The sequence below is a fragment of the Pteropus alecto genome, unplaced genomic scaffold, assembly GCF_000325575.1.
Source record: "Pteropus alecto unplaced genomic scaffold, ASM32557v1 scaffold276, whole genome shotgun sequence".
NCBI classification, from domain to species: Eukaryota; Metazoa; Chordata; class Mammalia; order Chiroptera; family Pteropodidae; genus Pteropus; species Pteropus alecto.
In genome coordinates, this window is record NW_006438074.1 from 2,934,753 (window position 1) to 2,957,897 (window position 23,145).

The 23,145-nt window shown below is 37.5% G+C and overlaps 1 protein-coding gene across 1 annotated transcript in view; it reads left to right on the top strand.

The window, feature by feature from the left end:
- The window catches only part of SYNE2 (spectrin repeat containing nuclear envelope protein 2), a 272,180-nt gene that overhangs the window by 195,864 nt on the left and 53,171 nt on the right, over positions 1-23,145 (top strand). Inside the window, exons 69-85 of the mRNA XM_025049097.1 lie at positions 270-391; positions 548-689; positions 2,264-2,395; positions 3,702-3,854; positions 3,980-4,189; positions 5,349-5,450; positions 6,447-6,566; positions 6,727-6,927; positions 8,192-8,365; positions 9,680-9,811; positions 11,967-12,163; positions 13,116-13,248; positions 14,164-14,346; positions 14,768-14,914; positions 16,613-16,789; positions 18,186-18,341; positions 19,702-19,854. Of these exons, the coding sequence (XP_024904865.1) occupies positions 270-391; positions 548-689; positions 2,264-2,395; positions 3,702-3,854; positions 3,980-4,189; positions 5,349-5,450; positions 6,447-6,566; positions 6,727-6,927; positions 8,192-8,365; positions 9,680-9,811; positions 11,967-12,163; positions 13,116-13,248; positions 14,164-14,346; positions 14,768-14,914; positions 16,613-16,789; positions 18,186-18,341; positions 19,702-19,854 (2,634 nt within the window). The remainder of the gene's footprint in view (positions 1-269; positions 392-547; positions 690-2,263; positions 2,396-3,701; positions 3,855-3,979; positions 4,190-5,348; positions 5,451-6,446; positions 6,567-6,726; positions 6,928-8,191; positions 8,366-9,679; positions 9,812-11,966; positions 12,164-13,115; positions 13,249-14,163; positions 14,347-14,767; positions 14,915-16,612; positions 16,790-18,185; positions 18,342-19,701; positions 19,855-23,145) is intronic.

The window sequence follows — 23,145 nt, forward strand, 5'->3', positions numbered from 1 at the left end:
TCTTTCCCTGTTGTTTCAAAATATGTTACTATATTTTTGGTGATTTCCCACGTGTGTAATACGTATTAAACTACATTTGGTCAATGTGTGAATGTTTTAAATAGGTTTTTGAGAAATAAAAGTTAATGAGAACAAGCAAGCAAAAAAGAGAAATGGTAAATTATGATTTAGGAAATGGTTCAAAATCCAGTTATCTCAGTAAAAGAAACCCTTGGGTATTAATTGAAAACTTTGATTGATTGGACCATTTCAATCTTATTCAATTCTAGGTTCTAGAGTTGAAACCAATGGAACAGAAAGATTTAATCAAATTCATAGAATTTAATGCTAAGAAAATGTGGCCCGAGTATTGCCAGCATGATAAAGATACAACTCAGATATCATCTGTGAGGTAAAACATTTTTAAAGATTTGGACATTCAGTAGTTTGATGGTCGAGAGAACTAAGAGTGTTTTTCACTTATAAAACATTGTCTGAAGGTAATAAATTTTTTGTATGTTGATTATTCTTTTTACCTTTTTTTATTTTTTTTTTTTTTGCTCAAAAGCAGTGAGGCATCTAGCCTTGAAAATGATGCCCCAGAATCAGTCTTATCAACTCAGAGCCAAAGCGGAGATAAATGGCAATATTTAGATCATGAACTCTCGTCAAAAATAAAGCTGCCTCTTCCTCAGCTTGTGGAGCCTCAGGTCAGTGTGTGTTTGTACACAGTGTAAATAAGCATGTTTATCTTTGAAAGTCTAACAGGCATTCATTAAATACACATGTATGTTCTGCATTACATAGCAATTTATTATTTAGAGAGCAAAGATGCCAAGTGGGTTTTTTCACTTGGCCCACCCTTTTACACACCTCTGGGAATCTGTGTGAAGTACCCCTCCTTTATGCTTCTAGAGCACCCTGGGCTTCCCTGATGCTGATCATAGCTCTTCCTATACTATGTGCCTGTTTATTTATCCATGTTCCCCATCAGATGGTAGGAGAAGAAAGACTGTGCCTGCCTGGTTTACATTTGAGTGCCTGGCACAGCACCTGGACCATCATAAAATCTCAATTACTCTTTATTGAATGAATAAAGGAAAAACAGATGTAGAAAACACTTAACAATGATGCAGTGCTATAGGAATGTCATTCATTCATCAAAAGATTACTTGGAATCCACAGTTTGCCGGCCCTGTGCCGATGGTACTTGTCCACCAACACACCTTATCATGGCCATTACTGGTTTTATTCATACTGTGCCATCTGCTGCTGGATTTCTCTATAAACAGGGAGTGCATGAGCAGGATAGCACTGTTGCTCACAGCAGTCAAGCTGCTGCCTTCACCTTTGCACTTCACCAGGCAAAGGTTACCAACAATTTCCCAGTTCCCCAGTCTGGTGGGAATTTTTCTGTTCTACTCTGCAGAGAACCTTATTTGACCAGTTAAATACCTACACATTGGTAGGGCCTTAGCCTTACTCTTGGCTTCTCCTTGGCATCCATACTAGAACATGTGTCTTCCTCTTGCCAGGAGTAGAATGCCTTCAGTGAACTGCCCAGGCAAAGGTTACCAACAATTTCCCAGTTCCCCAGTCTGGTGGGAATTTTTCTGTTCTACTCTGCAGAGAACCTTATTTGACCAGTTAAATACCTACACATTGGTAGGGCCTTAGCCTTACTCTTGGCTTCTCCTTGGCATCCATACTAGAACATGTGTCTTCCTCTTGCCAGGAGTAGAATGCCTTCAGTCGTTCCTTTGCCCAAGCAGTGTCACCCACCACGCTACCCTTTTCCTTTTTATATGTTAATTTTCCAGTTTTAGAAAGAAATTAACTCTGAATCATTCTCCCTTCTGAAGTCACAGCTCATTTTCAATGCTTATATTGCTTTTCAATAGCAAATCAAGATGCAAATCTGTCCCCTAGGTGACTATATTTTATTTTAAGACTTGGCTAAATACCAAGAGTCTACTAGTAAATGGGAAGGGAAACAGCTAACCTTGCAACATGGATAGCATTGCTACTAAATTGAAAGATGAATAATTTTACTTTATTTTTGAAATTATGGTTTGTTTTCCCTTGTTTTGATATCTAAATGGACCCTCAGGTTTCTAAGTAAAGACTTCTGTTATTTTTTATTACTTTATTATTTTCCCTATTTTTTCTTATAAACCAAGAAGGTAACTTGGAAGATACGACGTGCTAAGGCATTTTTACTATTTTATGTGAACATCAGCAGGATCTCAAACTGTCTGTAATAGGGTTTTCCTTTTTCAAATAGGTTGCCACAGATGTGAGTATTCTGCCTAGTGTGAGCGTGTATAACTTTAGATACCCCACAACTGAAGAACTGAAAACATATACTGCCCAACTTGAAGACCTGCGTCAAGAAGCAAATAATCTTCAGACACAGGTAGCAGTTACATGTTATATGTTTTCCTCATTGCCATAAAGAAGGGAGATGTGATATTGTAAATTGGTCATAATTTTCTTTACAAATAATAGAACACATGATGCAGTGGGTCCTAGAATTGCAAATAGAATTTATCTCTCTCGCCAACTCTAATAAATACGGCATTGGCTGCCTAGAGCACCAAGTGCAGAGGCTTCTGAACCTGAGTCCACCATTAGCAGGAACCAGGATTGTGATTGATTAGTACTGTCTGCAGTGGTGCTCTGAGATTGGAAGGGTGAGGATGGAAGGAGGGAGCAAGGTTTCCAACCTGGAGTAGACTTAACACTGAGATGGTGTGCTGGGTAACGTTAGGTACCCTTCAGAGAAGACGGTAGGAAGCAAAGCCCAAATTGGTACGATTACTAGCTTTGACATGCTCCTGAATCAGTCAAAAATTTGAGGTGACCTTGGGTAAAGAAAAAGAGATGATTCCAACAGTTTATGCTAAAATAGACCTGTAGCTCTGAAACTCACCAGGGCACAATTACACAACCCTAGGGCCCCCCTTGGAGTTCCACATCTAAGGGTGGCCTCAGTTCTTACAGTCAGCCCATTAATGACACCCCAACTCTCTCCTCTCCACAGCCCATCCCTATCTCAAAAAATTGAGATATAATTGACATGTTAGTTTCAGGTGTACAACATGATTGAATATTTGTATATATTATGAAATGCTGACACAATACTATCATCCATCACCACTCAGTCACAAGTTTTTTTTCTTGTGATGAGAACTTTTCAGATCTACTCAATCAGCAACTTTCAGACATGTGATATAGTATTTTTAAGTGTAGTCGCCATGCCGTACCACTCCTATCTTTAAGATATACCTCTTACTAATCAACCCCTTCACGTTTTATAACTTCTTTTCCTTCTCCAGGCCATACCTTGGATTCTTTAACTCACATTCTCCTACATTAAAATGTGGGAGGCAGGGAGCAGTGACAAGAGGGATAGTAGAGTTCATGTGGGTCCACACGTCCACCTGGGTGGCCCCACTAAGGAAGTCCTTCATCTTGCGATTTACCTTTTAATTCCATTCAGTAGTCAACTCTCTACCTAACATTGAGTTTCTTAAACTTGTTTCCCTCAGAATTAACATCTTAATTTTATTTATTTGGCTACCTAGTTCACAAAGTGTTTGAAATGACTAATTTTTAAAAAGTATAACAAATCGTAAGCTCTAACAGAAACCATAGTAAGTGTAGGCTTAGAAAGTCGAGGAATCCTAATGATTTTTATTTCTTTTTTCCTCTTGATTCAGGAAAATGTGACAGAAGACACATACATAAATTTGGATAAAAAATTATTTGAACTATTTCTAACCCTCAGTCACTGCCTTGGCAGTGTGGAGGAGATGCTGCAGACACCCGGCCTCTTCAGAGGGGATATTTGTGCCCAACAGATGCACTACGAGGTAGGGAATTTCCAGCAAGCCCAGGTGTTGACCATTACTGCAGACAGCCCACTATTTAAGCCAGAGCTGAAGCCTCTTAAGCTCAGAGCGCATTCACTGTGTCTTCCTGCCTCTCCATTTTGCAGACACTGGCTCTTGAGCTGAAAAAACTTTCCTTAGCTATGAGTGACAAGAAGGATAATCTTTTGAAAGCCATGACTTGGCCTGGCAAGAACACCAATTTGTTCCCTGAATGTTTTGATAACCTCCAAGTTTACCTGGAGCACACACAGGCTACAGCTGCGTCTAGAAGCAAGTCTCTGAAAGCTGGCCTTGACTACAACCGCAGTTACCAGGTACAGGTTTGGGTGCTCGCCATGCTTTGGCACTGTTTGACGTTATAGCTCGGACTCCTCCTAATTTCCATTAATTCCTATTCCTGGCAGCGTATGTGAATGGGAATCTCTAAGGAAAGCGGTGAGACATTCTTTCTATGAAACTTAGTTCTGCTGCTGTGGTTGGAGACCATTTGAAAGCGAGCCTCTTTCCAAAGTATTGGGTGTGAACTTACATTGAACTAAAGTAATGTTTCATTCTTATATTACATTCAGCCACTTCATGAGTGTTGTATGGGCAGATTTCTAGATAAGAGGGAACCATTACAATTTTTGAGCAAAGGAATGACAGTTCATGTATGTTTCAGGTGGATTCATCTGGCAGTTGTCTAGATTGGAGGAGAGACTTGGGCCAAGTAGACCGGTTAGGAAGCTACTCAAATGCTCTAATAACAAAAGAATGAAACACAACACCACTCATGAAAGAGTCTTGCCCATAAAATCAAACCTGAATCTAATAAAGTCTCTAGAGTTTAAGTAAAATAGACACAAGGACAGAAAAATATGTTAAGTGGCACAGTGGGTGCAGTCAGCCAAATCTGGACAGTGGGAAGCTATGCGGAATAAGTGACCCAATTCCCCAACCCCTTCCAAAAAATTCCAAGACACAAAAATGAGGGATGAGTGGGGAACCTGCAGATTTATAAGAGATTTAAGACACCTGTTAACCCATTGCAAGCGATTGGACCTCATTTAGATTCCAATTCAAACCTAAAAGAACGATTATAGACAGTTAGAGAAATGTGACCCCCGTCTGGACCATTAATACTAAGGAGTTATTTTTGATTCGTAGTATTTTTAAAGGGAGGAATCTTTATCTTTTAGAGATACATACTGAAACATATGCTGATGAAATAATATCTGAGATTTGCTTCAAACAATCTGAAGGAAGGTAGGTTAGGTACAGTCGGGAAAGCTCAGGAAGAGAATACGTAGAGAGACAACCAGCCAAAAGTCAGTAATTATCAAAGCTGCATCATGGTAATGCAGAGATTTCTCTATTTTGGTATATGTTTGAAATTTCTGAAAACAAAAATTAAAAGACAACTAAGTTTTTTTAAAAAGGTGTTCAAGGCCTAAATGAAACTCTCACTGCTTCCTGCACTTATCTTTTTTACAGAATGAAATAAAGCGACTATATGATCAACTTATTAAGAATAAAACATCTTTACAGCAGTCTTTGAATGAAATTAGTGGCCAGAGTATTGAAGAACAGCTTCAGGTAATCAAGTCAAAGTAACTCAAACTGACCTAACCTGGGACCAGAGTCTTGTGTGTAAGCTCTGCTTCTGAACCACTTCCTTTTGTCAGCAGTGCCAAGGCTTACTTACGTACATTTATAAAAAAGGAAAATACGTTGATCTTTAAAAATATCTCTTAAGTAGTACTTTATGAAATGTAAAAGCAACAAAAGACCACTGTCACTTCTCAACTGGGCAAAATTTTAAGTTTGTGCAGTGTTGGTAAGGACATTGGGAAATGATAAGAGAGCTGATTAGTCTCAGCTTCTAGGGATCATTGGCTAGACTATGTCAGAATTCTTTTTATTTATATATATATGTGTGTGTATATGTGTGTGTATATATATATGTATAGATATATATAAATATATGATATGGATCAGAATTTTAAACACTCTTCAATCCAGCAGCAATTTTGCTTCATTTATTTATTCAGCAAGTATTAATTGAGGACCTACTATGTTCAGGCACTGCTCTAGGTACTGGGTTGCACTTATCCAAAGGAAATAAGATAAGTACATAAAGATAAATATGTTTATAAATATTCAAGGATGGATCTGGCAGTACTGCTTAAATTAAAAACTCTAAATAGCCCAAAAGTCCATTAAGAGTAGAATATTACTAAAGCAGTGTGCAGCCTTACAATGACATACCATGTGTGTGTTTAAAAGAAGCCAGACGTTTGTACTGATTTGAAGAGATACTGAGGATCAGATAAGTGAAAAGCGCAAACTGCAGAACAGAATGTGTGCAGTTTGGTGAGTTTGAGGATGTGCATGTGTACCTCTACTGGTACATGCTTAGAATGCACTGGTAACGGACTGTCAAGTGCGGATCTTTGGAGTGAGCTGAAGGTGAGGCAGGGGAGGAGGGACTTTTGTTTTTCCCATAATTCTTTTCTGCTTAATTTTTTAAAAATGTGTACATACACTTCTCTAATTTATTAAGGGTTTTGCTTTTTTGCATTGTCTCTTTAGAAAGCAGACGCACATACAGTAGAACTGCAGAACTCTGAGGGTCAAGTGGCAAAACTAAGAGCCGAAGGGGAGAGGCTTCATTTACCTTATGCTTTACTCCAAGAGGTTTACAAATTAGAGGTACGTCTGAGCAGAAAACATTCAATCATAGTGAATTGTCATGATTGTAAAGAGTAAGACTTTTTTTTTATTCTACCAAGGGAGTTTAAATTTGTTCTTCATTTGGATTATTTTCATGGTTGGATGAAAATGTTTGTGTACACCTGTTCCTTCTTTTTAGGATGTACTGGACAGTATGTGGGGTATCCTGAGAACCAGGTACTCAGAACTCTGCAGCCCTTCCATCACTGAGAGCCAGCAAGATGCTTTGTTGCAAGGCATGGTGGAACTAGTGAAGATTGGCAAGGAAAAGCTTACTCGTGACCACTTACAACAAACCAAAAGTAAAGTGGCCTTACAGGCACAAATACAAAATCACAAGGTAAGACACACAGGTCAGATCACCTTTTCACAGATTGTTTTTCTTGAGTGTGAACAGAGAGCGTCCATTTTCTTCGTTGGTGGAATATACATTATTCATTCATTCTTTTAACAAATATCTGTTAGAGCGCTCACTATGCCAGGAACCCTGTTGAATTCTAAGAATATGGTTATGAATGAAAGCAGATACATTTCCTTACTTCATGAAGTTTTCAGTTGATTGAGAAGACATATTCACCGAGGAGTCATTCAGACAAATTTAAAATTTGGAATTCATGCTTTGAGAGCATTCAATAGGGAAAATTGTATTTGGCAACTTAGGTAAGCCTTTCCTGAAAACTGAGATCAAAAGAAATATCTGTTTAAATATATTAAAAATGTGTACGTAGTGTAATGCTACAGTAAACCCTTTAGTTTTCCATTCATTTCATTAAAAAAATTCATGATCATCGACTAAAGATATGTAGTAACTTAAGTGCTAATAATAAAAAATGTGTAAGACAAAGTTCCTACCTTCAAAGCCTTTAATAAGTAGACCTGAGTCAGAATTTCAAAGGTAAATACATATAAAGAATGGAGGGGAAGAGGAGAAAATATCAGTAGATATCTACAGTGTGTTGGCCCACCCTTCTGTGTATCCTCATCAAGGAACAGAAGGGATTCACACAAGTTTCCTCCAAACGGTTAGAGAGGACAGCTGCTACAAATGGAGAAGAACCAAATGAAGGAAAACCTTTCCCTTTAAAAGTTCTTAAAGTGCCATTCTGGGAGCTTTTAGGTACCAGGATCCCAACAGACCCTGTCAACAAATTCCCTTTAGTTAGCTATCTTATGGAATAGAAGTTGAGTCAGAGTTGAGGAACCCCCGGCTGTTGAATATATGGGCTCCTTGGGCTAACCCATCTTTCCATCATTGTCTTGAAATGAATCAGCTATGTCAGTATCTTTTTTGTAGTGTTTCTTAAACCTCAGAATAACTGATTTAAGAAGATATGAAATTGAAATTGACTAATAATATTTGCCCTTTTAAGATGAACTGTTTTATGGAAAATATTTTAGGATAGTCTTTCTTCATGATTTGTTAAAATTCCATCAAAGACTAAGGTATGCATAGTCGATTTTGTTTTCTGTTTGACTCTACATGACTGTCCTGGGATTTTGGATTAAAAAAAAAATAACAAAATAACAGTATAAAATGTCGAAGTAGCTTGCTCTTTTAAAATTTTCATGAAGTAGAAATAAATATTAAAACCTCCATTTTACAGCTTTTTTTCCAGAAGCTTGTTGCTGACATGCTATTGATCCAGACATTCTCCAACAAAATGCTTCCTTCTTTGTTACAAAAGAAAGAGTCATTTTGGGCAGAACAAGCAAAAGAAGTTAAATTACTAGAAGAAAAGTCACACCAATGCGGAATAAAGCTACAGAGTTTGTTGCAGGTATTTGCATTAGATAAGCTTTGTACTTAAGCTGGGCATTCCAGATATTCAACCATCACTTTAAGATGTCAAAAACAAGTATCTAGTTATGATTAAGCAGTAATTAAATGGGAACGAACAATGAGGATTGTGAAACCCTATTCTACTTCTGACTACTACTCCTGAATGAAATATTAGCTGAGATTTCTTATATGTAAATTAGGGATGGTACAGCATCTTTCTACCTTTCAGGTTTGTGTGGTACAAATAAAATTGAAAACATGTTGAGACCTTGCGTGAGATCATTTGTATGAAACAGTCAGTGGTTCAGGAACTGTACTCTCCGAAGAGGACAGGCTCAGATGTTCTTTCTGTTGCTGAAGTGGATTGGTGACAGTCTTGTCCCAATTCAAAGAAAAAAAGCTTGCATAAAGCTTTCTCAATTTTAAAGTTTTCCCCTTTAACTTTTTAAACACAGTAGATGTTAGCACATAAAGGAAATAAACAAAAAGCAAAGAAATATTCAACTTAATAATGTGATATGATATGGTTTTATTTCATGCTAATAAAATTTTCTAGTTAGCGTGTCGAATCGACATTGATATTTCATTGTATTCAAAGACTTCATAATCCCAGTGGGTGCCCCGAATAGCCACATGACCCTCTATTTTAACAGATACGAGAATTAGCACAGTGGTTCTTTTTCCAAGAGATAATATTTAGTGTCCATAAGTCTGCCCTGTAGTATGCCGAGACCCTAGAGGTGGGCTTCTATGGAAACAGAGCTAGGATGAGGCAAGATTCAGGGGAAAGCAATAGTACTCCCCCGATAAAGGGGTAAGCCAGTCACCTCAAACAGTGGAATTATCCTCTAAGCAGCGTGGTAGGGTAGTGTTCGGTGGACAGGGATTGGAGCATGGAGTTGCAGAAGCAGCCTAACAGGATGGATATCTGTTGAGAAAGACTTTAAAAATGAACACTTAGCCTTTCCAAATAAAAAAGAGACTGTTTTATGGCCCTGAGGCCTCCACAGAGGTATATGCTAGAACATAGCTTAACTTAATCATATTAGTCCCTCCTCATTTTGATGAGACAAGCATAAAACACTAATGCCAACTGGATTTTTAAAAACCTTCTCTGCAAAGGCAGTACTTATTTTCCGTTAGACACTGAGCTCATACTAGAGTGGATTAGATCTCTCAGAAGCCCCAGGATTCTGTGCTTTAATTTTGTACAGTCTCAGAGTTCATTTTTATTTTTATGGTTAGTTCCAGACAATGACAAAATTAATCTAGAAAAGGGCTCCTACTGGATTTTATGTTCTTGATTCTCTAGAAATGGGAAGAATTTGATGAAAACTATGCATCTCTTGAGAAGGACCTGGAGATTCTTATATCTACATTGCCCTCTGTGAGTTTGGTGGAGGAGACGGAAGAAAGATTAGTGGAAAGAATTTCATTTTACCAGGTACTTTGCTTCCATTTAAGCTGTCAAAGACATGCTCTCTAGCACTTCGTGTTTTTTATTTTGTCGTGACTATACTGATTGACTTTGAAGAGGAATGATTTGAATTAAAATGAAATATTGTTTATCACACTACTGACGTGAACATATTTGGGGAGACTACAAGTCTGATCATGAGCTCCTCAGCATAACCACATATCTGCCTTGGAGTCAAGGGCCTTGGTTTGTGTCCTAGCTCTCACTTTCGCTCTGTCACCTTCCTTGTCTTTAAGCCTCAGTTTCTTTATCTGTAGAATACAGATAATTAAGCTAGTTCTGCCTGTCTCAGGAAATAGATATCAGTGGTTATGAGAATAAGCTAAAGTATAGAAAGAACTTTGCAAACCATGGGCCTCTAAACATATATTTAGTTTTATTACTATAGTGAAGCTCTAGCTGGACATAGCCCATATGAGATAGACGATAATTACCTGTTACAAGTATCATAAGACTTTAAAAATTATGGAACTTATAGTATTATTATCGAAGTCTCCATGTCTCAGATTTCAGTGCCACAGAAAAGATAAAACCTTTAAACGACTTTCCAGTGGCATTGAGAACATGACCAAGATAAAAATGAGTTTCTCAACAGAAACCAAAAATACTTAGTTTTGACTTTAGAATATATATAATGAGAAGCTGAATTATGTGGCTAGAGGTTGCTATCAACTATCAACTTTAAAACTTCAAAAGGAAATTCATTGCCCGAATAGACTAGATGGAAAATGAAAGCATGAAATTCTTGGCAAGGCTCTGCCATTCCTTGGAGACATTTAAGCTCCTATAAGGAACATTTTCCAGAGGACCTTGGAACATTGTAGTTACGTTCTCTAAATGCCTAGAAAGCTACAGTGATCTCTTTGCCATCTTCTTTTATTGAGCCTGACTCTAAGGCAGCGGTCCCTAACCTTTTTGGCACCAGGGACTAGTGTTCTTATGAGAATCTAATGCCTGATGATCTGAGGTGGAGCTGAGGTGGTGATGCTAGCACTAGGGAGCGTCTGCAAATATAGATGAAGCTTCATTCTCTCTCTCTCTCTGCTCACCTCCTGCTGTGTGGCCCACTTCCTAATAGGCCACGGACTCAGTATTGGTCTGAGGCCCAGGGCTTGGGGACCCCTGCTCTAAGGTAAATCTCAATTCTCTGGGGTCAGGAAGCTGGTAATTTTTTAAAAGGCTTAGGTTAACTGGAAAACAGCAAAAGTTCTATTTTGATCATAATTTATTTTTAAAGATTAAATAACTGTCAGGATAAGTGGCATTGGCTGAACCCAATCATGGAAGATAATTGCCTTTAGACAGAGTTCTCTTCAGGGGGTCATTGTATTCAATTTTGAAGAATTTTATTCTTTTCATGAAGTTTTGTTAATGATGTGCTCTCTGCTTTAATTTATTCTCCTGAACTCCTCTTCTTTTCTCCGTACTGAATTCTTACATTTAGAGGACTCTCCAAATGAAATTTTGCCTACCGTTTGGGTCTAAAGGATAATAAATGCTTTCTTATTTACCTCTTTCATACCTAAGTTGCAATATAGAATGCTCACAGGGGCCAGGCAGGAGAACAGAAAAAGGGACACTGACCAGGTCTACAGTGAGAAGAGGGGTGGTGGAGACTGTGGTGGAGGGGAACCAGAGAGAGCTGCTCAGTTCCAGCCCATTTTTGCCCCCTGAGAATGCAGACCCAGATGGCTAGATCCAGTTTTCCCAGAGTCATGGGAAATCCTGATCTCTATGTAAAATTTCCTGTCTTTCAAAATAATCTTCAGGTCACAGAAAACCTGTCTGCAAGCTGACTGCGCCCTGTAGATTGCCAGCTTTTTTTTTGCTTTTAGGTGGAGGAATGAACTCTCAGATCTAAATCTGTGAATTGTTTTCTTTTTGCATGTGTAAGTCCGTAGAGCTGAACCTGAGCCGTAGAAATACAGTAGTTGGAGCCCTCATTGTGAAAGGTGATAGGCAAGCCATTAACCATGTTTGTCCAGCCAGACTGCAAGAGTCTTGAGGGTTAGGAAAGTGGTAATGTTTATTCAGTAGCCTTTACGGTAGATTTTTAATGAAGAATTTGTGAATAGACTGGCCAGTTTCATTTTTAAATAATTCATTCTATGACTCCTATTAGCAAATAAAAAGAAACATTGATGAGAAGCATGCCCGGCTTTACCAGACTCTGAATGAAGGCAAACAGCTGGTGGGATCCGTGAACTGTCCTGAACTAGAGGGCCAGATTGCAAAACTAGAAGAGCAGTGGTTGTCCCTAAACAAAAAAATTGACCATGAACTACACAGACTACAAACGCTTCTCAGGCATCTGCTCAGGTATGTTTTCTTAGGGACTGATTGGCGTCAAATTTTGCTGTGGAGAAAGACCTCAGAGAGATTCTACAGTCAACCAGGTTTTACATGCGGTCCTCTTACTGTGTGGATTTTCTTTGACAATCTGAGGCAGTTGAGTCCCTCTTCTTGGCTGAGTAGAATCTAGAGTCTCTGATGCTGGTTTGCTAAGACTCAGGATAATATATAATCAGTTCTGTGGAAACTGGGAATTATTTTATAAAATTATGCATGTTACCTTTATGCCATGATGTTGCTCTCTTACCTCCTTCAAAAAGTTTTAAAATTTAAAAATATTTAATATTTTCAGCTAATAGAATAGTTTGAAAAAGTCTTTGGAGTTCTTCAGAGATTTTTTTTTTTTTTTTTTTGCTTAGTTGATCTAATTTTGAACCCCTCAAGGAAGGTACAGAATAAAAACATAGAACATTTAAACCTCGTTGTCACCCCTGTCTCTTAGGGAGCTGTCTTAATCCAGAGAAGTTTAAAATTTAAAAGAGGGACAGTATTTTATTTGGATATTTTCATCATGTCAAGTAAATATGTTGGCATCTAACCAACAGCACTTTGAGCTGATTATATTTTTATTGTGAACAAATCTATAAGAAGACGTTTGATGGATAAAAGTAGTCTCTCTCCTTGCTCGTAGGTTTACTTATTTATAGCTTTGATAAAAAAAAAATTTCAAAGGATATTTTAGACTTTAAAATGTCACTTTGTTCTTGATTAGTCATAAGAGTCATAGACAATGGCAGGAGAATCGTATCTAGTACATGGGGATAAAACAGGGTGCAATCCTTAAAAACACCATGATTTTCTGAATAATAGGGCTGATCAACACAGGAAAACACAGTGAAATAAGAAAATCTGCTGGTGATGCATACCACCAATCGAGCACATTTCTAACTTCCTTTCTCCCGCACTTTGCTCCTATTAGTTATAACAGAGATTCGGATCAGTTAACCAAGTGGTTGGAATCTTCCCAGCAAACTCTGAACTACTGGAAAGAACAGTCCCTCAATGTGTCTCAGGACTTGGATACAATCAGAAGCAACATAGACAATTTTTTTGTAAGTCATAATAGAATATGCTCGTAATCATCAGAAATAAATATCGGGAAAATGATCAGGAAAATGACATGATAGTCTCTCTGGTCATTTATGGATAAGGAATAAGACTTGGACTAAGAGAGCTGCATTCTCCAAACCATTTCTTTATACTGTCCATTTATACAGTTATAATAATGATAAAGTATATTTTTAATTGACCCTATGAAATGTATATAAATTTAAAACTTTCTCTGACAGCAGGCATGTTTTTACAAATGCAGAAAATAAGTCCCCTGCCCCAACAAAAACCTCATAGGACTATTAATTCATAAATATTAAAGTTACATGGTTTTAAACTGTTTTGAGAATTTTTTCTGCAAGGAAAGTATAACTTTTGCAATATAAATGATACTTTTGAAACCCTTTAGTCTTTTCCCTTAGTCTTTTCTCTTACCATTTTTTATATATTGTGCTGTGATTACTCACTTTGGTATTAAAATGTAGATATTTTAAAATATGCTTTAGAAAACCCGTAAGTACACAGGAAAGATTTGAAATATTTTAGTTAAAATATGTCCCATTTAGTTCATTTAATGTGAACTTCATGTTGTGTTTCATAATTTTTAAAAATTGAAATCTTGATTTGTCTCTTTTCAAAATATTAATCCACTAGATGATAAGCCACTCAGGGGACAGGAATCCCACCTCTTTCATTCCCCACCATATATCTAAGGCCTGGAACAGTGCCTCACACTTAGGAAAGTGTGTGTGCGTGTGTGTGTGTGTGTGCATGTGTACACTACACATTCACATTCGAATATTTGCTATTTGAATTAAGTTTTTTTGTTTGGATTCTTAACCAGTAATTCTGACTCTTAGTTCCTGTGCTATATTCAAATGTTAAAAGGTTCTAAATTTTAAAACTATTTCCTGTAGGAGTTTTCAAAGGAACTTGATGAAAAATCCTCCTTGAAGACTGCGGTCCTAAGTACTGGGAACCAACTTCTTCACCTGAAAGAAGCTGATACAGCTACACTGAGAGCTTCTTTAGCACAGTTTGAACAGCAGTGGACAATACTTATAACTCAACTTCCAGATATTCAAGAGAAACTTCACCAGGTACGATAAGCACTTCAAGACCCAGCATTTGAATTAGCATTCACTTGTTAGCTCACAACTATTTTTAAATTATTTCTTTGACTCAATAATTTTCATTGACACTACCTATTTTTTCTCTGGCACCACTGAATATAGGTCTTAATTACTGGACTCTCCTCCAATGGGATCTTTCTTGAGAGAGAAATCAGGCTTAATTACTTTATTTCCCAATTTATCGGCACTACCGCATTAGTTTATGTGAAGGTTATTGTCATTGTTTTGAGGTCGCTTATTCTAAGTTTGAATGCTGGATTTGTTTTTGTGAGTAACCTGCATAATTATGTAGCAAGACCTTCTATCAAATCAGATATCATCTTAAGTGATGCCCTGATTCATTTTGTTAACTGAAGGTAATTAAATGGAAATTATTTTGTTCTTGCAGCTTCAGATGGAGAAATTGCCATCTCGTAAAGCAATCACAGAGATGATTAGCTGGATGAACAACGTGGAACATAAAACCACAAATGAAGACTCTGAACTTTCACTGAGTTCTGCATCTCAAGTTAAAAATCTCCTTCAGAAATACAAGGTAATTATACAAAAAGATCCAGAGGCTTTTTCACTGAGTAAGTAGGCAAGTCAATTAGAAAGGAAATACTGAACAAAGAGACATATAGGATATAATTTAGAAAAACTAATTCTAGGTGTGAGGAATGGGATGGTGGATGATTCTCGAGAGAGAAGTTAGTATACTCGCTCTTATTCTGCTTAAATTCCTGCAGTAGCTCTCATCACCACAGGACAAAACCCAAGCTTATAAGTGGTTCTGGCCCCACTCTACCAGCCTCGTCTTTTCGTTCTCCTGTTGCAAACCCTGGACTCTGCTTGGACAAAATGATTTACGGTCCCTTGACTGCTTCTGGTGATCTCCCTCCTCGTGCTTTTTGAACATGCTGTACCTTTGGCCTAGCATTCCAGTGCTCCACTTTTAGCTATAGAAATCTTCTTAGCCTTCAAGAGTCAGCTCAAGTATCTTCTCACATGGAAATCTACCCCTGACTCTCCCAGCCAGATCAATTTACTTTCTGGAATTAGGTTTCTCCGTTGCGCTATCAGTAGTTCCTGTCACATGGTATTATAATTTGCTTGCTTGCTTCTCTCCCCACCTTGACTTAGTTTCTTGAGAGCAGGGGCTATCCTTCACCTCCGTGAAATAGCACACCTAGCCCAATACCTGGCAGCCAATAGGTGTTAAGTAAATGTTCTTTGAATAAGAGAATGCATAAGGAAAAGTTGATACAGTTGGTATCCTAAGAACAGATAAGAATGTGGCCTTTTCCATGATATTGGACTTCAAGTAGATTTAAGCAATATTGAACAAGCTGCACACAAACACTCACTGCATTCCAGGCATTGTGTTAGCCCCTAGGGACACAGAGGTGAACGAAGGAAGACCCTGGTCATTGCTTTCAAACGCCTCACAGGCTGATAGATTGAGCCTGTGGTAGGCAGAAGATGAATAGCTTAATCACAAAGCATGATGTTAACAAGGATTTTATTTTCATATTCTATCACATCCTAACTTTGGTGAGTAGTGGCATCTTTATAGGGTCCACATGTATGTGTTCTTGCAGGTTCTAGTAACCTAGCAAATACCTCATGGCTTTCCCCCTTGGATATCCCCGAAGGACGTGCTAGAGCTTGCCAGGGTAAACTCAGCAAGTAACAGGTTTGACAGAAGTATGATCGGCTGTGGATGGGATTGCTGTAGAACTTAAACCGGGTAGCCTAGACTGTCCCCACAGGAATGGAGAAGCTGCCTAAACTGGTAAAGTTCTTTAAAGGTGTCCTGGGTTTTCTGGGAGTCCTAACTTCAGACTTCTCATCCCATTATTTCTGTTAGCCCCCAGGATGGCTCTCAATTCCATTGTAGCTCTCAGGTGGCCTCTCCTAGGAACCCTTCTTCAGCCTCTGGGTTCTGAATTGGTTCAGATGATGTAGCTACCAATACATGGTGCTGCCTTTGACTTTTTAGCCTCCTTGAAAGTGGTGAGTCTTTGTGTTCCCAAGAATGTGGAATTTCCAAAAATACTCTTCACTCAAATAAAGCAGGCATCTGGTGGGGTTAGAGAAGATAGAACATAACTCCTTACAGGTGCCTCCCGACAGGTGCACCTTGATTAATGGATGGGAGCTTGGCGCCCCCTAGAGTGCACCAAAGGGGACCTCCAGTTATCCTACTTCAATTCAGGCTTTGGTTGTTTAATTTTGTTTTATTTTGTTTTAGGAGCTTAGAATGGAAATGGACTATAAACAATGGATAGTTGACTTTGTTAACCAGTCATTACTTCAGTTAAGCACCTGTGATGTAGAAAGTAAGCGCTATGAAAGGACGGAGTTTGCAGAGCACCTGGGAGAGATGAACCGCCAATGGCACCGGGTACATGGAACACTGAATAGAAAGGTGTGCTTATGTGTCACAATGTGATGTATGACTTGGGCTTTGCAAAATACCACTTTCTGAAAAATCTTAAAAGACATAGTTAATTTACAGTTAAGCCTAGTAATCATCTCAATTATAGCCCTTTTATAAATCTTGTGTTTAAGCATTCTCCATTAGAGTATGAAAATAGTTCTTATGTTCCTTTTCTAGATTTCTTATACAGGCTTCTTTTATAGATTTTTAGATTTCTTGGTGGGAAATTGAGCTAGGCAAATGAAGAGGAGAAATTTTATTTAAGATATCAAATGTTATGTGAGGCTAATAAATGGTCAGATTTTGACACTTTCTATGAAAGTAAATGTTCAAAAGGGGCAAGATATTGCAGCTTTGAAAAGATTATAAAAGGAAGAAAAATGTGGCCTTTTGGTAGGTTTTCCATAACTCTGAAAAGATTAAAGTGATTTATTTATGGAAAAATATTTAATATTTATATATCATTGATAGTGACAATTGGTTGATTTATTGTGTAGAGAGTGCATACAATTGGATTTATACAATTATGATTCAAGTACATAAATGGACAAAAACAGACAATTCACAAAGAAAATTATTAACAAACATGGAAAGATTACGACTTCAGTTATCGGATATTAAAAATAAACATTAATGTAACATTACACACTTATTAACTTAGAAAAATTTAATAAGATAAAAACAAAAGCCCAAAGTTATCACATTCATACACTGCAGAGAATGGCTTAAATATTACTCTTTTGGAATGCATTCCAAAAATTTCAAGAATCATAATAATCATCTCTTATCTCTTAACCTAGCAGTGCACCTCTTACACATTTATCTTCAGTAAATAGTCCTTTATAAAGAAAAAGATATGTGCACAATGTTCAATTCACAATTATTTATACTAGTGAAAGTAGAATGCCTTAATTTTTAACTACAGAGGAATAATTAATCAAGATATACCGTGTCACTTCGTGAAATATTGGGCAGCCTTTTAAGTTAATATACAGCATATGTCATGATACAGCAAATGCCCATGACATTGGAAATTAAATACAAAACTTTACATACTCTAGATATGTATGTATATGTAAATATATAGCATTAGCAACATGATTTCATTTTGTTCAGATATTATGGAATTCCAAAACAGCCACCTTTCTTAGCAGATTAGCTTTCATTTCAAATGTTAGGTTTTTTAAAAAAGAGATTTAATTCTATTTCCTGATTTATGAATCTTTATTCCAAAAGTTATTGAGAAATCTTATGAAAAATATTAGAATATTTTCTGAGAAGAAACAAAATTATCTTATTTAAAATATTATATCATGACATGACATTTACATTTTAAAGCGCATGTTTAAAACAAATTTTTATTTTCTTATTTCCTAACTTGTAGATACAACATTTAGAACAACTTTTGGAAAGTATCACTGAGAATGAAAACAAAATACAGATTTTGAACAACTGGATGGAGGCACAAGAAGAGAGACTGAAAACTTTACAAAAACCTGAAAGTGTTATCTCGGTGCAGAAGATGCTCCTGGATTGTCAGGTGAGAAGACACACAACACCTGTCCCGTGCGACTCGGTCAGGCTCTTTAGGCATGACTCATGCCCCAGGGAGTAGGGCAAGCTATGGTAGTTTCTGGGGACTTCTCTGCAAGCCCCCATGTATTTCCTTTCTTACGTCAAATAGATAATTATCTATGGGTTTTACTAAATTGCAAAATGTCATTTTTTATGATAAACAGAATAAAATATTTTCATGGTTATTGTTTTCGAGGTTTGAATGTTATTCCTCAGAAAGAAATGCTCAAAGGAAATTTTGACTTAGGTGTTTACAATTTTTGTTTTTTTAAAAAGATTTATCAAACAGTCACAAAATTACTCTGGAGTTTCAGTAATTGAGTCCTTCATTCTGTTTCTCCAAAGGAAAGTGATTTTTTTTCCCTACCTACTGTGTAATGTGTTCTGAAAGGGCCACTTATCCTTTGGAACAGCTGTCTGGATCACATCTGGGCTTGAGGGAGTTGACCGTACCTTCTTGAGTAGTTGTCATTTACCAAGTCATTTAGTCTTCGAGGTGCCCGCACCCAAATGTAGGTCAGTCTTTACACACTGCCCCGTTTGTGTCACTCTCTACTGAAAACACTTCAGCCGTTCCTGTGGCTGCAGATCCCAGCTTATGCTGCTTCTGTACCCACTACATGCAGGTGTGGCACTACTCGCTGTTGGGGTGGAAAGTTATGTCACATCCCAATTTTACTTAGAAGGTTACAGAATAATACTGTACATGACACGTGAGCAGCAACACTGCCGTGTGAGAGGTTTTCAAACGGTCATATACTGTTTCTAACTACCCACTAGCCGCTTCCACTTTAGAATTCTTCCAGCCACCTCAGATCCAATATGCCTCCTGACTAGAAGCCTACATTCCACTGCTTAGTCTTACACCATCCCCCAAAAGGTCACCCTCTTTCACTTGAGTTCTAAGTTATGCACGACATGAGGTGTTTCATTATTGGGGTGTTTCCTGTCAAATGAGAAAATGCGAACTTGAGAGTTTGGTGACTTAATACCTCATTAGACAGCCAGTACAGGGCAGACATGGAATGGGGACTCTTTCTACTATACTATGATAATAAGTATTTGCTACCTAGACTCTTCTAAAATCTAGATCTTTGAAATAATTGAAATTATTGTAAGAATTTACATTGTAATAATGTAAATTTGTATTGTCAGAATTCATTATAAAAATTGAATTAAGAGTGTGATGGTTAATGTCTTTGGTGTAATGTTATTTAATTATATACTCTAATGTCATTTTTACTTGAAAAGAGCAAACTCCTATCTCTTACACCTTATTGTGTTGTGATATTACGCGTATGAAAACTTTTCTTTTTCTCTTCCAGGATATAGAAAATCAACTTGCAGTTAAATCCAAAGCACTAGATGAGTTGAGACAAAGTTACCTGACTTTGGAGAGTGGGACAATGCCATTGTTAGAAGAGACAGCATCCAGAATCGATGGGTTATTTCAAAAGAGGAGCAGTGTTGTCAACCAGGTACTAGAATTCATTTGAAGTACACTATTTCTCGTCACATATCCGCCTTTTATCTTATTGGTTGATGTTTAATCGTGGAGACTTGCTCCATACCAGAAGCTGAAAAGCTGCTGAGAAGAGTACAGAAGTGTAGTAGAGTAAAGCATTTCAGATACCTTTTTTTGCACTGGATAACTAGAAGCAAAGCTGCTGATTCCAACATCATGGGTAGCCTAGAAATCCCCATGGTTATCTTTGTTTTGTCTGATGTACTCACACAGACAAAAATGTCTCCATCCCCCAACAGAGCATCTGGCGTTGTTTCCTGGCCAGATACACAGGAGAAGCTATGAAGAAGCAGTTCGGATTTCCCCTAGACATGGACGTGCCTAAGAGAGATTGATCCTGTCTCTTGAGGCCTTTATTAAGCCAGGAGCGTGGCCAGCATAGGGAGAAATTGCAAACTTGACATTTGTCCACAAATGGAGGGAGAAAAGTGTTAAATACTAATTATAGGTATGTCCATGTTTCCCAGAGAGTCCTTATTATGGATTATTTGTCATCTACTAAAGTATACTTTCAACCATTTGTTCCAAGAGGGAATTGGGAATAAGCTCATATGAATGGAATCCATAGGTGACCCTCAGCCTCAGTCCTCTCCCACAACTCAGGCAGGAAAATGGGGATTGAGCTTAACATATCTCGTGTGAGCCATTTGTTAAAGATATCTTATGTGAGGCACTATGCTCACTGCCGAGGGTACAAAGATAAGCAAGAAAGGAAATGAGTCTTACCCTTACAGCTCACAGGCCACTGAAAGAAGCATACTTGAACATATAATTACAGCACAATTACAGTATCTTAAAAGTATAGAGTGGGGAAAAGGATTAAATGAGAGAATGCATGTAAAAAGCATGTAGATAGCACTAGCATAAAGATAGACATATAGAAACATGGAATAGAATTAAGAGTCCAGAAATAAACCTTTACATTTTGGTCAATTGATTTTTGACAAAGATGCAAGACAATTTAGTGGGGAAAAGTCTTCAAAAAATGATATGAGGACAACTCGATATCCACATATAAAAGAATGAAGTTAGACCCCTACATTCATACCATGAACAAAAATTAACTCAAAATGGATCAAAGTTGTAAATGTAAGAGCTAAAATACAAAACTCATAGAAGAAAACATAGGTGTAAATCTTCATGACTTTGGATTAGGTAACGGTTTCCTAGATAGGACACCAAAAGCACTAGCAACCAAAGAAAAAATAGGTAAATTGGACTGCATCAAAATTAAACACTTTTGTGTTTCAGAGAACACTATCAAAAAGTTAAGAACATGAACCACAGAATGAGAAAATATTTGCAAATTATGTCTGATAAAAGACATCTGGAATATGTAAGGAATTATAACTCAATAATAAAAGGACAAATAGCCAAATGAAAAAATGAACAAATGATCTGAACATTTCTCTAAAGAAGATATACAAATGGCCAATAAGTACATGAAAAGATGCTCCATATCACTGAACATCAAGGAAATGTAATTTGAAACCACAATGAAATACCATTTTATACTTATTGAGATAGCTATAATAAAAAGCAAGACTATAACAAGTATTATCAAAGGATGCAGAGAAATCAAAACCCTCATATACTGATGGTGAATGTAAAATTGTGTAGCTGCTTTGGAAGACAGTCTGGCAGTTCCTCAAATGGTTATGCATAGAGTTATGCAACTTAGCAATTCCACTTCTAGGTATCTACCCAAGAAAAATGAAAACACGTCTGCACCAAAAACGTGTACACATATGTTCATAGCAGCATGATTCATGACCACTAAAATGTCTATCAGTTGATAAATGGAGATATATATATAGATATAGATATAGATGTGTGTGTGTGTGTATACATATATATGTATATGTATAATGTGGTGGAATGTTATTCAGCCGTGAAAATGAATTACTGACATAAGCTACAACATTGATGACCTTGAAAACATGCTAAGTGAAAGAAGCCAGTCACAAAAGACCACATATTGTATGATTGTATTTATCGAAATATCCAGAATTGGCAAATCTGTAGAGGTAGAAAGTAAATTAGTAGATGGGGGAGAGTTAGGGGAATAATAAGGAGTGACCGCTAATGGATATGGGGTTTCTTTTGGGGGGTGATGAAAGTCTTCTAAAATTATGAGGATTGTACACTCTAAAGAGGTAAATAATATGATGTGTGAATTATATCTCAGTAAAACTTTTTTTTAAATATAGAGGACATGTGACCTAGATTATCCAACTATAAACTCTCCAAAGTCAATATAGCCTAGTGTTTAAGAGCAAGAGCTTTGCATTTTCTGCCTAAATAACAGTCCTAGCAGCACCATTTTCTGCCTGTGTCCTAGGGCAGGTACCTAGCCTCTCTAAGCTTCAATTTCCTGGTCTGTAAAATGGTGATAATACCTACTGTCATTTCTACCTTTGTAGCGTGGCCTATGCAGCACTCAGTGAATGCTGCCCTACTGGCTGATTCTACTTTTAACATTTTGAAAATGTTCCTGCTCGTTTCTGGTATACTAAATTTTGCTTAATGGTTTTCTATCCTTTCCCTCAAACCACATGTGCCATTTCTTCTCCATGAAGCTATAATATTCTAAGGGGTTTACCCTTAAGAGCACCGGAAATTATACAGACTTTATGTGTAGAAGCCAAGAAGGCCGTATGCGGCCTGAACCCTGGCAGTGTCTTGTGTGTCATGTGCCCATAGGCACTTTTGTGTCCGAATCATCCCTGCCACCCAGATAGGTCCCAGCTTTGGAGAGGTACATGTATAAGGAGTTCCCTTCCTGCCTACCTTTTTTCCTTTCTATTACTCTTTCTTAATGATTCTGGTGGTTTTTCTGAGCCCTCCAGCCCTTATAAAAGACACTTGGTCCACTTAATTGCCAAGGTGAGACTAACATTTTTAGCATCCCATGTTGTTTTTCATCGATCCCTGTTTGTGACAGGGTTTGAGGAAGCCTCCCTATCGCTGTGGATGTGCAGTAGCCCCTGTGGTTGATAAGCAGAGAACAGAAGGCCTGAATGCAGGTCCGTGTGGCTACATCTGAAATTCTAGATCATACTGCAAATAAAGATATCTGGTTGGGCCAACTTAATGATCACACTTTGTTTCTACTCTGATACTAATTTTAAATAGATTTATAATTCCCACCATAAAACTTACCCTTTCGAATATGCAGTTTAGTGGTTTTTAGTATATTCAGAAATTTGTAACCATCACTGTTATTCTAGAACATTTTTGTCAC